A 14,518-nucleotide genomic window follows, 5' to 3' on the forward strand; every position below is an offset into this window, starting at 1 on the left:
TTTTAATTGAACTAAAAACCTCCACATTAAAAAAGGTGAAATAAACAATGCATAGAGATTACTTTTCCCCTTCTGTATACATATGTATGAACGTGTTTTGTATTCCTTTTCTCGACAGTCTAACTCTATTATGAACAGCAAGTTGCTGTGATGATTTATGACTAAAGTGGCAGATTTTATTAGATGTAATGGTAACTTATTCATTAAATTCCTATGATCAAATATTAAAATGGATACTAGTCCTCTGGGGACAAGATGGGGAGACAAACATAATAACTTTATCCCTGTTGCACGTAAAATGTTTGTCATTGAGCAGAGAGCCTGATCCCAAATGTTTAAAAATATAAGGCCGGGGAAGCAAATGTGATTGGATTTCTTAAAATCTAATCATTTTACTCCATATGTGCCCCCCAATCTGTTTAGGATTGTTAAAATTCCTGGATATTGTAGTGCCTTCCCCAGAGAACACTGGGAAGAGCTGCGGACAGCCTGGACCAGATGGGATGCCAGTGACTCCAGCCAGCAAAGGCAGAAAAGAGGACAGTGGTTAACTCCTTCTCTGCCAGCCACCACAGAGGAGGTACAGACAGGAAAATTAATGCAGGCTGCTTCCCAATACTGTAAAAGGCACTTTATAGTTTAAAGCTCCTGGGAGCAAACTGTTGCAGCCCATGGGGACTAAGCAAGGACCGATAATCACATCCTTCTGAAACACTGCTGTAGGTGGAAATTATGGTTGCTTGCAAATTCCCCATGGTATGTGAAGGAAGGAGGGCTCGCAGGAGCCCAAGAGGAAAGTGAAATGCTGTAAATGAAACCAGCACCTATAAGAAAAAAGGCTTCTTGGTCAGATGGAAGGCGTTTTTAAAGAGCTTACGGAGTAGCCCAGAATCAGAGCGCCTCCCTCCAGATGCATGAAATTGGGCAAGCCCCTGCTTGATTTACAAGGAAGCGTCTGGCTGCGCAGCATTCCCTGCCCCTCCCTAACTCCTCACTGAGAGGAGTTAAACTGGCCCTTGAGAACCTCTGCCACAGGAAAGACTTGGATGCTCCTTGTCCCATGAGGGTGGATTAGTTCTATTTATAAGAGTTTAATCCTTTGGCATATAAAACAAACAACACTAGCTAAAAACAAAATATAGGATTACCCTATTAAAATGGTGCACTGATTATGGACAGTGCCGCTTCTTTCCTAGCTGTGACTTTCTTAATCGAGCTAACCAGCAGCTTTTAACTAAGTTGAAAAACCTCACCTTGTTATTCCATACCTGCCCAAACTGTTATGCTGCTGTGATGGCTTGAAGGGAATTTTGTAGGTGTTTTCTAAGGCATTATTTAACATGACTTAACCTAAAATCCTGAAAGCCTAGGGGCACGGTAAAAGGAAAAAGAAATTAAAATAGCAGCTCAGGAACTTCAATATGTTTTCCTCTTTAATTCATAAAGAAGCTGTTATTGTAATACCGACTGCTGGCTGGGGACTTGAAGATTTTTCTGTTGCACCGAATTTACACTTGTGGAGGAACAAATTCTGTCATAAAAATAAGGAATTTTCCCATTAAGTTGGACATAGTAATCGCAGAAGCAATCTCTCATGAGATCAGAGCTTTGCACAGGAAATCTCCCCTATATCACATCATTAATTCTCAACAGACTCCTCTAATTACCATCACTCTTAAAAATATGAACTACAAAAACAGTGAGGGGTAATCATGTGTCCATGATCTTCAGATTGTTGCTTACTAAAAGACCCTTCAAGGCTATCTTTAGTTTCAACATCATCAGGAAAAAAAATCATTTTCAAGTGTAAAGGTGCCAGCATCTTATCCTGGAGAGGGACTGCTAAGAAAAAACTGTCTAATTTTAGTAGATACAGCAATTATCGCTATATAATTCCCTGGAGAACTTCTCAACATAGACGTGCCATAATGGGGGCTGTGGAACCAAACTGTAGAAGACCACTGGGCTTTTATCCTACAAAACCAATATGTACAGCCAGGACAACCAACCCACCGGCTTCCAACCCAACCCATTCCTATACTCTCACCTGGGTACACGCTGCAGGAAAATTCCAAGTCTGTTTTTGACTTAGAAGCAATTCCTCGTCCCTTCTGCTTATTAATGTCTCTCAATAGGAACAGCCCAGTGCTTTTCTTACCAGTTCTTCGAGCGCTTGTGCATTGCCAGGATTTGACAAAACCTTGAAGAAATAGAAGCAGCTGCCCCACTACAGTATCCTCAGGTTTTAAGTGCCAGACTTTTGCTTAGGATCGTCTTTCACAGCTTCAAAGGAAAGTGTGATTCTTTCTGGAGCCCAGCTGTGTTTCTAAGAAGATATTTTATGAGCAATAATACTAACCAAAAGTATGTTAACTTCTCAAGGACATACTAGCTCCGGTAGCTGTCGAGCAATGATTCAGACGATATCCCCGCTTGGGAGGGGATTTTTACAGAAATTTGCATCCCTCTTTCCATAGCCATAAGGACAAGTCAGAAGTTAGATTCTTTGCCAACAGGAATAGATTGTAGCTTGCAGCCACGGAAAATGCAAAATGTATTTGGATGCTATAATTCCCCCTGCAAAGCTGATATGAAACACATTTGGAAATGTCAGACATCCATAGCTACTTCCACTCAGGGCTATGAAGATGGTTCATAAATGCTAATTAGTTAAGAAAGTATTTTGCAGGCAGATAGGTAGCTGGGAGCCAAAGACTAGCAATTTCAATTCCATTGTTCATAGGATATATGTGTGCATGTGTAAAAGAAAAGGAGACTATTACTTGTCTCATAACTGAAAGATTAGATTTCCATTTCCCCATGCATTTTTAACGCACTTACAGAGTTCCATGAAACAGAACTCCCTGGGCAGGGCTGGGGCCATGGGGAAGTTGTCTGTGTTTGGGTAATTGCTGGAGTTATAACCAGGGCCTGACCCAGCTGGGCAGCAGACGGACGGGCTCTGCAGTCCTGTTACCACTCTCCCGTGCATCGCTAATGGGGGGCAGCAGAGTCCTCTTGGCCCCTCACATGGATACGGCTTCCTGATGAAGGTCACCTGAGCATCTCAAAGGTCGGTTGCCAGGGCAAGGGAATCACCTCATCAGAAATAAGTGGTCAATTTTTTGCATCCCCCCATCAAGTACAAAGCAGTGCGGTACCGTTGTCAGCGGTGTGCGGTGTGGGACAAGCCGGGATGTGCAGCTCCACGAGGCGCTCAGAGCATCCTTCTGCAAAGCACGCAATGAAAAACCAACCAACTACCACGGGCAGGGAGTGCCGTCAGGACTGCAGGACACTCCTCTGGCTTGCAGAATCCCTCACCTGAATATGGAAACTGCAGTTCCAGAAAATACACATCTGAAGCGCCTTTGAGGAGATTCAAGCTAAATCCCTGATGGTCTGACTTCTTGCTCCCATTTCAACAAAGTTCCTTTGTTTTCACCGTTACTGATCTTCTAGCAGAGCTACTGCATAACAGAGTATAAATCAAGTCTCTGGTGTCAAAGGTGGTCATCTCTCGCATTTGTGACAGGTGTCGGTGGCCAGCAGGGCTGGGACAGAAGCAGGATCTCTGAGCAGACCTCCTGATGTCACTGACTCAGCTCTGAGGTGCAGCAGAGCCTGCTCGCTACAGACTACATTTTTCTAGTGAGAGTTCTGTTGTATCAATTTTGTGCCAAATCAAGGGTTTGATTTATCCCTGTTGTAACTCCACTGAGTTCAGTCAAGCTGTACGAGTCATGGATTTAGCTCTTAACTTTGTCCATAAAGAATACTGTTTTTTCCTTTGATACTGCTTCAGTGAACCTCTAAATTTTCACACACGCTTCCTGCTCCAGCAAAGCATGTAAGCACGCACATGTGGGAACTATGCGAGAAATTGTTTTGAGAGGAACTGGACTACTTCCATACTTCAACCATCTTGTCAGCCTCTTTCACCTGACACCCTATCCAGCAGGAGACAGAGTGCTCCTTCAGGCATTTGGCTTAACACAGCTGAAATGATGGCTAATGGAAAGATTCCCATTGCCTTCCCTGGAAGCTGAATTTTGCCCTGGGTAATGGCTTGTCTTGATGGCAGTGGGGAGGTTTGGGGAGGGTGAGGCAGTGAGTCCATCCTTTCGGTAACAAACTGTCCGCTATGACTGTATCAACTAGGGATTTTACCAGACATGAGTGACACCTGCTCCTGAGCCCTGCCTGAAGATCTTCCTACTTGACAACACTGGCTACTTCCTTACAATTCTCCCTACTTCTACCCACACGAGTCCCTCCAAATCTCCGCAAAACCACACTGCAGTCCCTGCACTTGTATTACGGCCAGTATCTTCTTTCTCATGCCTGCTTTCAGTGCACATTTTTTGCCGCACCTCACCTAACCTACATTTCCCTCTTTTGGGGCTGCTCTGGGAGCTTACTGGGCTTCACAGCGCCTTTTTCTTATGCTTCTTTTCCATTACAGGAATGGTTTGCTTCTAGCTAGGTGCTTATATTTTCATTATTTCCCATGTCTGTTACCTAGACATTACTGGTTCTGATTTCACACCAGAATGAGAATTTGTATGAAAGATCCTGTTTGCTATTTACCCTACTTTTGTTGGGTACTCACATTGCCTAGCAAACACCTTGCAGCATCCCCTCCTAGCTCCCCAGTGCCAATTCCATGATCATATCACCGTTCCCACATGCTGTACCTTTTTTAAAAGGCCAGTTGCTCAACAAAACTTTTCTGCAAATAAATTTCTACCAAACATTTGATAAACAACATCATAATTATTCCCACTATCTTCCGCAGTGATAATAAACACACTGTAAATATTTCTCTCCGTTACATCAGTTGATGAGCAAATTTATGTTTTCATAAGGATATGCCATGCAGAATGTTGAAGCCTCTTTCCACTGCTCCCTCACCTGCCCCTCCTCTTAGCAAACTTTTAGTCTGTGGAAGGCTTAAATAATGCATCTTCAAATCCAGCGAGGCAGTGGCAAAGGCTTACTACAAGTCGCTCTCTTCAAAAACTGAGCAAGAGACGTTATTTACAATAAATAAAGGGCCTGGCCTCCCTATTACACTCTGTCCGTGCCCCCTGCAAAGCGCACTCCTAGTAGCTCACGCGGCTTTCTGGGGCTCGCCTGCCTGAGCAGGCTCGGAGAAGCCGCACGGACATCCCTGCCGGGACGATCCCAGGGCTCCTTTCCCAGCGCCTTAGGCCAAGAGGCCGAGAAGTACAAGCAGTGCACGAATGCCGGCCACGCACGGCTCCCACTCAGAGGAGCAGGCCTTTCAGGACCATGGCTTTGCTACAGCTGCCTTGCCACCCCAGCCGCGGCAGCGGCTGTTTGCGCTCGCTGCGAGCCATTTCCCACGCGCCCCTTTCCCGCCCGCTCCCTCAGCCATGGCACTTCCACACCAGAAACATTCCCCCAGCCCACACGCTTTGGGAGTTTCTTACGCAGCCTCCGCAAGCCAAGAAATCTGCTGAGCTCTATTCAGTAGATTCTTAACTGTCTCCAAAGGGTTGCTAACTCCAGCCTGCTTAAAAAAATGCAGTGTTCCCTCCTTTGCAGCTTTCCTGCCTTCCCGTCTTTCTGTAGGCCAGTCAGCACCTGTTGGGCTATAAAAAACCCACCAGAACCACGGTACACCTGAAACGACCCGAAACTTTTGCAGTACTGTGGGCAAGGAGATCAGATGCTCCATGGAAGGGCCATCAAGCCGCTAATGCAAAACTAGTTTTCTGAAAGAGCCCGGTGTGCCCCTGGCTGGCTTGTATTAAGGGCTAAGAAGGGTTAACAGTGTTTGCTCTCCCCGTCTCACCCCCTCCTCCTCACTGTGCATTTCTGTCAAAGACCTGCTCTCTGGCCAGCCACCGCTGGGATTAGGCTGCTCCAACAGTCTGGCTGACGCTCTGTGCGGGAATAAAGTCCTGCTGGCTGGAGGCAGCACACCCGACCGGGCTTCGCAGCCCTCCAGAAGGGACTCTAGAACTGAAGGAGCAACGGTCAGGATTTTGAAGATTTCAAAACAACGCAAGTTTAAAATAACCTTTGAAAACATCCAACTTAAGAAAATACCAAAACTCTCTGAATTGTTTTTTTCTTTTCTTGCAAGACTGCAAGCATTTTAAGTTACTATGTCTGTTCAGGAGCCATATGGAAAAATCGGTTCTATCCTGTTAAACTGGTTGCAGAGTTTTGGTTTTCATCTGTCTACAGAGATCTGAAAAGTCTGTGTTGTTTTATTTTATGCTTTTTCGGCAAAGGAAGCAAGTGGTGTGGGGATCATCTGGCCAGGAACACAATAGGTAAGCACAGTATTTTTTGTGTAACGTATTTCCAAGACTCTGGGAGTATACTGCTTGTGTAATGGAGCGAAATCAGCCTTCAGAATGATGTTCTTTTTGGGATAAGCTGATTATAGGCTGTTTGGTCGCTTGGTTTGTTTGTTTTCCTGGACAAGAGAAGCTGAGCTGCCATGGTATCAATGCGGTTTGCAAGATCCTCTCATTTAAGCGGCAGAAATACTTTTTTGTCTGTTTGTTTATAATCCTCTACGAAGCACAGAGCAACACAGATCCCACTGTCAGAGGTAAAACAAAATATTTAGGGTTATATTTTGAATCTGTAAGCTATAATTAGACTACAAGAATAACAAAGTGGCAAAGAAGTGACTCAGTCATAAGGACAGCTCTGTTATAAGAACATTAAAAACGGAATTGATATAGTAATCTTAACTATTCTTTCAACTTTTCAGATGGTTGTTTAATCTTGCATTCAGCCAGGTGCTAAAAACATTACAAAGAGAAAGAGAATATCTTAACTTTATTAGGATGTTAAGTAGGACATTCAGATGACCCAGTAGTGACAATTTCAATAATCATCTCACTGATACTGAAGATGTGTTTTACTTTGGGAATCACAGATTAAAGCAAATTTTGAACACAAAAATCTACAGATGTATTCAATACTATGTTTAAATATGCATGTTTGAAGTGAATTTATACAGAAACTGGTCTTTTTATAAAGTCATTTCAGTTGTAGTGGAGAGCAGGTCCACTGAAATGTAGATATTTTGACTGCCTGAGATCTTCCGCACAGTTGCAGCCACCATGAGAGAAGGGCTGATCTCAGAAATGGGTGAAAATTACAAAGGATTGAACCTTTGTCTTTTGTGTTCTCTTTTATCATCAGCCAATAATCAGATTTAACTGGGATCTTTACTCCTTGCTGCTTTTAAGATGCAATAAGCTACTTTTGCCTCAAAAAAGGGATCTTGCTCACAGAGCTCCCTCTGCTTTCCAAATCCCTGAGCTACAGCTGGCACCTGTATTAAAGATCTATGCCTTTCCTTCTCCCTTTTATGCCCTTTCTACCTTTGTACTTTCCTCTCTTTCTGAAACTGGATGTGGCAGACACAAAAGAAGTTATAAGGATAAACAATAACCTCACATAGTAGTGTACTGTCAAAATTTCTTGTCCTAACTGGAGTCTCCTATCCGTGTAGCTCTATGCTCAAGTACACAGCACGATTTAAATAATGTCAGCATTTGCAGAGATGATTTTTGGGACTGTGTGTGTACATGTCTTTTATAGACTCAAAGCTGATAATAAAGTGTCCTGACAAAAGGAAGAGGCATACGTGATATTTAACAAATCTCTTTTCAGAGTCAGTACAATAGAGATGTTACGGTTCCAATGAACAGCAAATGCTGAGATGGGCTGGAAGTAATGCAGGTGTGAAAGGGATGGGCAATAAAAAATATCAGAATTATTTATTTAATATTTAAATAATTTAAAATATTTAATATTTATTTATTTAATATTTAAATAATAAAAATAAAAATGAATAATGAAAATATTTAATATTTAAATAATAAAAATATTTAATTATTATCCAGCTGCCCTGGAGAAAGTAACAACGCCTTTCTCCAAATGAGATACACAAAGAGCTTAATATCTCTTAGGTATCAGTTTAGGGGTTCTTATCCAGGATCCTCCATTTTTCATCAAACAGCATCCTACTGCTCTAAGTTATTCTGCCCCTCTTCTCTACACATACCTACAGTCACAATGGGTGACGTAAAAATGAAGTGATCTCTGACAGAACAGCAGAAGCAGTGTGGGATATAGGGACCTCCTGTGAGTTTGAAAGTGACAGTTCCATTACAAATAACCCAGCCTCGAAATTTAGCAAATGAACCCTATAAACCAGGAAAATATTTAAATGTAACATTATTTAAAGTGTAATTCTGCACTCATTTTGTCAGCACCAAAAGGGTGTGGGTTTTTTATAACTGTCTTGTGATATTGCACTTGTGCTACATTTATATTTTTCTATAATAAAAGACTTCATAGCAGCCTGTGCCATTAAATCTTTGCAGATAGATCCTCTGAGAAATATTGTTTTCGTGGGCTTTAAGCAATTTAGCAAAATGGAGACTGGCACTGTTTGAATGCCTGGCTTGCTGTGATTATGATAAATATCAGGAAAGCCACAGAGAGGGTCACTGATTATTTTCTCCCCCAAGGCAGCAGCTTCCATTCACTTTTGTCATCTCACTTTGCAGTACTGAAGATGTCCTGGTTCTGGTTTTCTCTGCCTCTCCATCTTCTCACGGTGGCTTGCTTGTGTCATTCCATAAAAGCACCCACCACCAGTTCCCAGCAGAGCTTCAAGACCAATCTCTTCAATTTCTACCACTCCCTGATACTTGCTGATGGCAAGGAAACTACAGTTCACCTGCTGAAAGATATACCTAAAAGGTAAGAGCAAATCGGTCACTCCTCAGGTACTTCCCTATGACACTGGTAGCTACACGCTACCAGGACAAGCCAGGAATTGCCATGCACCTGCACAGCTTCATCAGTGTACACTGAATTTCCAGAAAAATGCCCCATTGCTGTCAAGCTCAAGTGTCATTACATTGCCCAGAACCTGGAATGAGCCTCTGAGATGAGGTGTAGGTGCACGTGTTTGTTTCAGGCAGCTTTCTGTGGTGTTTGTCAGAAAAGCAGCAGAGCTGGTACAGAACAGCCGGGCGCCAACAGCAAACAAGTTGTGTCACATAAATAGCCCAGCTTCAAAACTGCAGAGGCACATCGGCCACCCTACATTCTCTGTTAAATACAGGAAAAGTTACCTAACAAATGAACTAGCCCCAAAAGTCAATAGACTATCTGCACAGACTTCTTATCAGAAAAACTTCTGCCAGTGTCCTGCATGCTGGAAATGGTTTTGTCGAACGGCACTAAAGCTTGCTAAGATCAAAAGTGCTTTGCATGCAGAAATTCCACAGGTCCTTGTCTTCCCCCAAAAATCTGCAAAGTTTTCTACCATATCTAGATACGTAGGTGATCTAGATATTACAACTAGCACTGCATCTTGGGTAGCAAAGGCCAATCTGCTTGTTTGGGAAGAGATGCGCTTCAAGAGTTTAATCAGACTCCACTCTGGACAGTGACCAACACGTACAGATTTTGACATATACCCAAGCCGAGTGCTCATGGAGCAGAGGGTGAGCCAGATGGTTCAGTCTCAATATGCATTGCACAGAAAGAAACTGGAACGTGGCACATGTTATATAATGTGACGATGTTCAAAAGAGCAAAACTAGGAGCTCTTCTTGCTAAAGGAAAACGGGTATGGAAATGTCAGAGAAAAGTCAGGTTTTGTATGCTCTAAGATTGCAATTAGGAAGCAAAACCCCCTCTAGTTTAGCATCAGGTAAGTACCTTATGAACCCTGGAGTCATCCAAACAGAAAACCAAGAGGTGATGAGTTTTGGCTTAAAGTAAAAGACTCAAGAATGTGGAACCGTTTCCACTGAAGCTTGACTCTGGCCCAGGAGTTATATCCTGAAAGCAAGCCAGACCTCTAGGCTGATGTGGTCTATCCATAATGACTATGCTCGTCCCGCTAATTAAAAAAACCCTTGAACTGCCTCCATGTAACTGCAGAGTGAATGACCCAGGTGCAAACATTTCTGTGGCTGTATACAGCCTGCATACACCAAAACAACAGACAAACAGAAGACCAATGGAGTAAGAGAGCCCTGACGGAGCAGACTGATGTCACTTTGTACTGCTCATGCACAGGAGCCTCTGTCGCAAAGGCTTAGAACTGGCCTGGATGAAACTGCCATTGACACCTGGTAATGGTGAGGACTGGCTAAAGACATTCTGTTGCATCCACTTCATCTGACTCCCAGGAAGGCCTAGGTATGCAAGCACATCTGAGGGAGGATAGGCTCTAAGAGCTTTCACTGAACTCCAGTCAAGAAATCCTGGGGAAAAGCACACAAAATTCCCCAGAGTTAGCCAACGGATGGTTATCTAGAAGGCAGTCAGTTTAATCATATCCATCATCCAAAATAACCAGAGATATACATACTGAGATATGATAACTCACCTGAAGTGTGTTAAAAATCAGTGGGACAAATATTCTCTGTGGTAAGCAGATAAAACTTCCAGCAAATATTTGTGGATTAGAAAAGAAAAAAACACAGCAGGTATTCTTCCCACAGCTGAAGATTTCAGACATTCACCATCCCCTTGTGTTGATGCACCTCAACAGGGAACAGTTATTCCTACCCGCAGTGGCGTGGCCCCCATCGGAATGGCTGATTACAAGGAGTCTCAGGCAGACTTGACTTTCCTGACGCTTTCCTTCTGTTTTCCATCCACATCTACAGGTATTACTTTGTTTTGGAGGAAGGCAACGCCCTCGCACCTTTCACAATAACAGTGACCCCTTGTGATGTTCCCATTGAATGGAGCATACTTGTGCACAAGGCTTCAGCAAGTTTCCTTGGAAAAGCAGCACGAGGTAAGACCTTTAATCTCCCGAAGCAGAGACAAAGGACGCGTAAGTTACTCATAAGGAGCTGTGTTACAGGAAATTCCCCACAAGCTTAAACATCTCATGCTTCCCTCTCCTGTAAACTGCCATGGGCTGAAGAGGACATCCCTGTCGCCATGGGCGAAACAAGGGAGCCCAGGCAATTTTGCCATCAACTCAAGTAAATTAAAGATTACATGCAAAAGTAGTCTAAACCTATGGTTAACGCTTGGGAACAATGCTGGGTCTTCAGGGCTCCACAAACGCAGATCAGCTTCATAAGCTGTTTGTACTGGCCCAGACCTCCCTCTGCTGCCTCAGCTCTTTTTCTGTGGCTTAGGCCACTTAAACTGGTCATTTTGCTCCCCACAGTGATGCGGAGAAGATTTAGCCATTTATTTTTCTAGGAATACCATCTACCATGGCAGTGGGCATTATGCTACCTTTAGCCTAAAAGGAAGTTCCATTCTCTTTCATAGTTTTTTGAATTAATTCTTCAAATTAAAATATGAAAGCAGCCTTTAACAAGTCAGGCAGGTACACCTGACCGAGGAGTTCAAATGATGTTCCTTTCAAGTGATAAATTTTCCCTCTTCATAGCAGACAATGGCAGAAAACCAAGCCAAAGGAAACTTCTTTCATAGAAAGTATGAGTCTCCTTGAAGTTAAAGCACCCAAAGAGACAGCCACAGGAAGAAGAACATTGCACAGACATTGAGCATGATACACTTCAAGCTTTTGCCAGTTGGGGTTTTATAATTATAGCCTTTCTGAAAACATAATTTTACAATTTCACTGCTAAAATAAAAGCTACTTAAAATTTATTTTAATAAATTGCCAGTAGTAAAAAGTATTTTTAGTTATAGTTACTGTTTTCTGGAAGAAAATAGGCAGTTCCCTGACATATGAACAACAAAACCAATGTGATGTGCTTTATTTCACATCTGTTAAAACTGAAGTTACAAGTCTGGTTTTTGCCTGCAGGTGATCATGCCACACAAGACATCTCAAAGTCTCAGAAGGCTCCAAGCGTGGTGTCCACCATTTTTAACTATAAGGGAAATTCTGTAGAGACTTACATGGGTATGTCTTCTCATTCTGCCCTTTACATGCTAGAGTTCTTATCCACTGAGCGAGACACACACATTACCGTATACTTAACAACTGACACAACATCTGGGCACCTCTATCCAGAACTTCCAATGGATCCACGCATAGATGTCATTGGCATCGGGCATACAACAGTGACTCTGACCTGGAAACACAGCCCTTCTGTCTTGCAACATAGAGAAAACATCCAGTACTGTCTTCTAGTTAATGAAAAGCACAACTATAAGAGCTTATGTGCTGCTGAGACAGCAATCAGGTCCTCTGGAATGAAACTGCCATCTACGTTAGCTTTGTCTCTCTCTCCTTACCTTCTTGAACCGCAGCAGGTGATGATATTGTCCAACAGCGAGTTGAGCATCATCAACAAAGTGAGTAGTGGGGAAGTCAGGCAGATATGCATGGGTACCAAGAACACTTACACGGTGCCCAATCTCAGTCCCAGCACTCAGTATTACTTTGACGTTTTTGTTGTCAATCTCCTCACAAATGCCAGCGCTGCTTATACTGGGACATTTGCAAGGACCCTGGAAGAACCTGAACCTAAGGTGATGGAGATGAAAGATGGGAAAATTATTCAGGTTGTGCTGGATGGGAAAAACCAGAAATCCTACAGTCTGCAGTACCAGGCGAGGCACAAGAGAATACAATTCACATTTCAGTTGTGTCGTGGCCAAGTGCGGGTTCACATAACAAAGAACGGTAAAACAGTGGCATCAGAAAACATCTCAGGGCTGAGGTATTTCTCACTGAAGGGGAAGCTGCTGGACACATATTTGGTGCAGCTGAGGTCCACAGAGGAATCTAACTCTTCTGTGAAAGTACAGGTGTCCCCTCATTTCCAAAAGCCCTTATTCCCACTTCTACCAGAGAGCTTAAAAATCAAGTCCTTCAGTAAACTGAGGACCTGCAACTCTGTCACCATTGCCTGGCTAGGAACACAAGAGGAGAGCAAGTACTGTGTGTACAAGAAAAGGATTGAAGAAGATCAGGTCTGGATGGAACTGCAGAGTGTGGACAGGTGCTCTGGACCTGAATCTCGGCACAAGTCGGAGAAAGTGCTGTGCAAGTATTTCTATGATGTCAATCTCCAGCGAGCTGTCACCTCAGAGACCATCAAAGGGCTGGATGCAGGGACACTTTACTTGTTTGATGTTTATCTCTTTGGGCCATCTGGCATCCCCATCAGATATCACAGCAAAGTTGTGAAGACCCGAAAAAAATGCTGAAGGCTTTTAAAGAAGTGTTTTGAAGTCAGTGAATGAAGAATATTATTCAAAATCTATGCCAATCCATGCAGTTTAAAGGATGCTGACACGAAAAAAATTAAAGCTGTGAGATTCTATGGAGGAAGCATCTTAGTTGTCTACATCATTACTCTTACTTTTGCATTTTCTTTCCTATATAACGTTTCCCCCCAGCCCCCTCAGCTGTCTCATTCAGACATCAAAACCAGACCTGTGAAAGAAATCCACGCACATGGAAATAAAGTACCCACAAGAGCACCCATGGGAAATAGATCGGTTACCTAAAATGCTTCTGAAATCCAATACAGAAGTGATGGAAAATGCCTCTCAAGAAGCACACACCATTATTTTAAAGTCCCAGAGAGTTTTCCACTTTGTGTAACTCCATCAGCTAACAAGGAACTGAGAGACCCCACAAGTCAAGCTGCTTTTGAGAAAATAAACTTCCCCACTGCCTGAACAGGGATGGAGACAAAAAAAAATAAATTAAGAAAGCAGTGAAATTGGTGTAAAGCTCCACACCCTGAGTAAAGCAGGCTGAAATACAGCTTTCCCTATTACCTGCATGTTTGCTTGGCTTTCATGTCTATAGATGAACTGTGCTTGGTTAGAAATGGACAGAATTCAGGCCAGGAACTGGCTCTGGATCCAGCCCTTCTGGGGATTATACAAATACACTGCTGCGCTGCCTCCCACTGAGGGAAGCAGCAGGTAAGAAATCTTGCCATGGAAAGGAGGGGTTTACCTACAGTCTCCGGTATCAAGCCCATGACTATCATCATGTGACTCCTGAGGGTAACATACTCACTCTTTACATCCTTAATCCAGCCCATATTAATGAATGCATTGCTTTAGGAAAAATTAAATGTGGTTTTCCTATTAAATATCATGGAGGGAAAATATTTGTAGTAAAAATTCTGACAAACACTTTTTTGTTGTCTTATTTCTTTGATAACTTTCCTTAGATGAGAAGAGATATAGAAAAAAAAAGCAAAGAAAGTCTTCATAAAAAAAAACCCTTTATGCTCAATTCCAATTATCAGCAGAAAATATTTTGCACATAGCCTCTTAACAGGTCTGGAATTTACATATAAAGAGATAGATAGATTAACTGACACAGAGATTACCAGAGACATCTTACCTGCTGTAATACTTTTTCCCCTACAAATACACTAAGATATAAATGATTAATTCCATTGTTGTGTATTTCAGAAATTCACTTGCACTTCAGGATCATCAGGGTTCTAGTTTACTCTGAGTAATTATTACCTCCAAGCGTGCTTGGAGGCATTTGCTAAGGACTGAACCAGTCCTCTGTGCAGAC

General features: G+C 42.8%; 1 protein-coding gene across 1 annotated transcript; it reads left to right on the top strand.

Annotated features, from left to right (window-relative positions):
• Positions 1–5,851: 5,851 nt before the first annotated feature.
• LOC101911514 (protein NDNF-like) lies at positions 5,852–14,121 on the top strand. Its single transcript, XM_005236858.2, has 4 exons — positions 5,852–6,308; positions 8,571–8,766; positions 10,695–10,828; positions 11,825–14,121. Exons 2-4 carry the CDS (start codon positions 8,579–8,581, stop codon positions 13,174–13,176), a joined length of 1,674 nt encoding a protein of 557 aa, XP_005236915.1. The 5' UTR covers positions 5,852–6,308; positions 8,571–8,578; the 3' UTR covers positions 13,177–14,121.
• Positions 14,122–14,518: the final 397 nt, after the last annotated feature.

This window comes from Falco peregrinus, chromosome 1 (genome assembly GCF_023634155.1).
Source record: "Falco peregrinus isolate bFalPer1 chromosome 1, bFalPer1.pri, whole genome shotgun sequence".
NCBI lineage: Eukaryota > Metazoa > Chordata > Aves > Falconiformes > Falconidae > Falco > Falco peregrinus.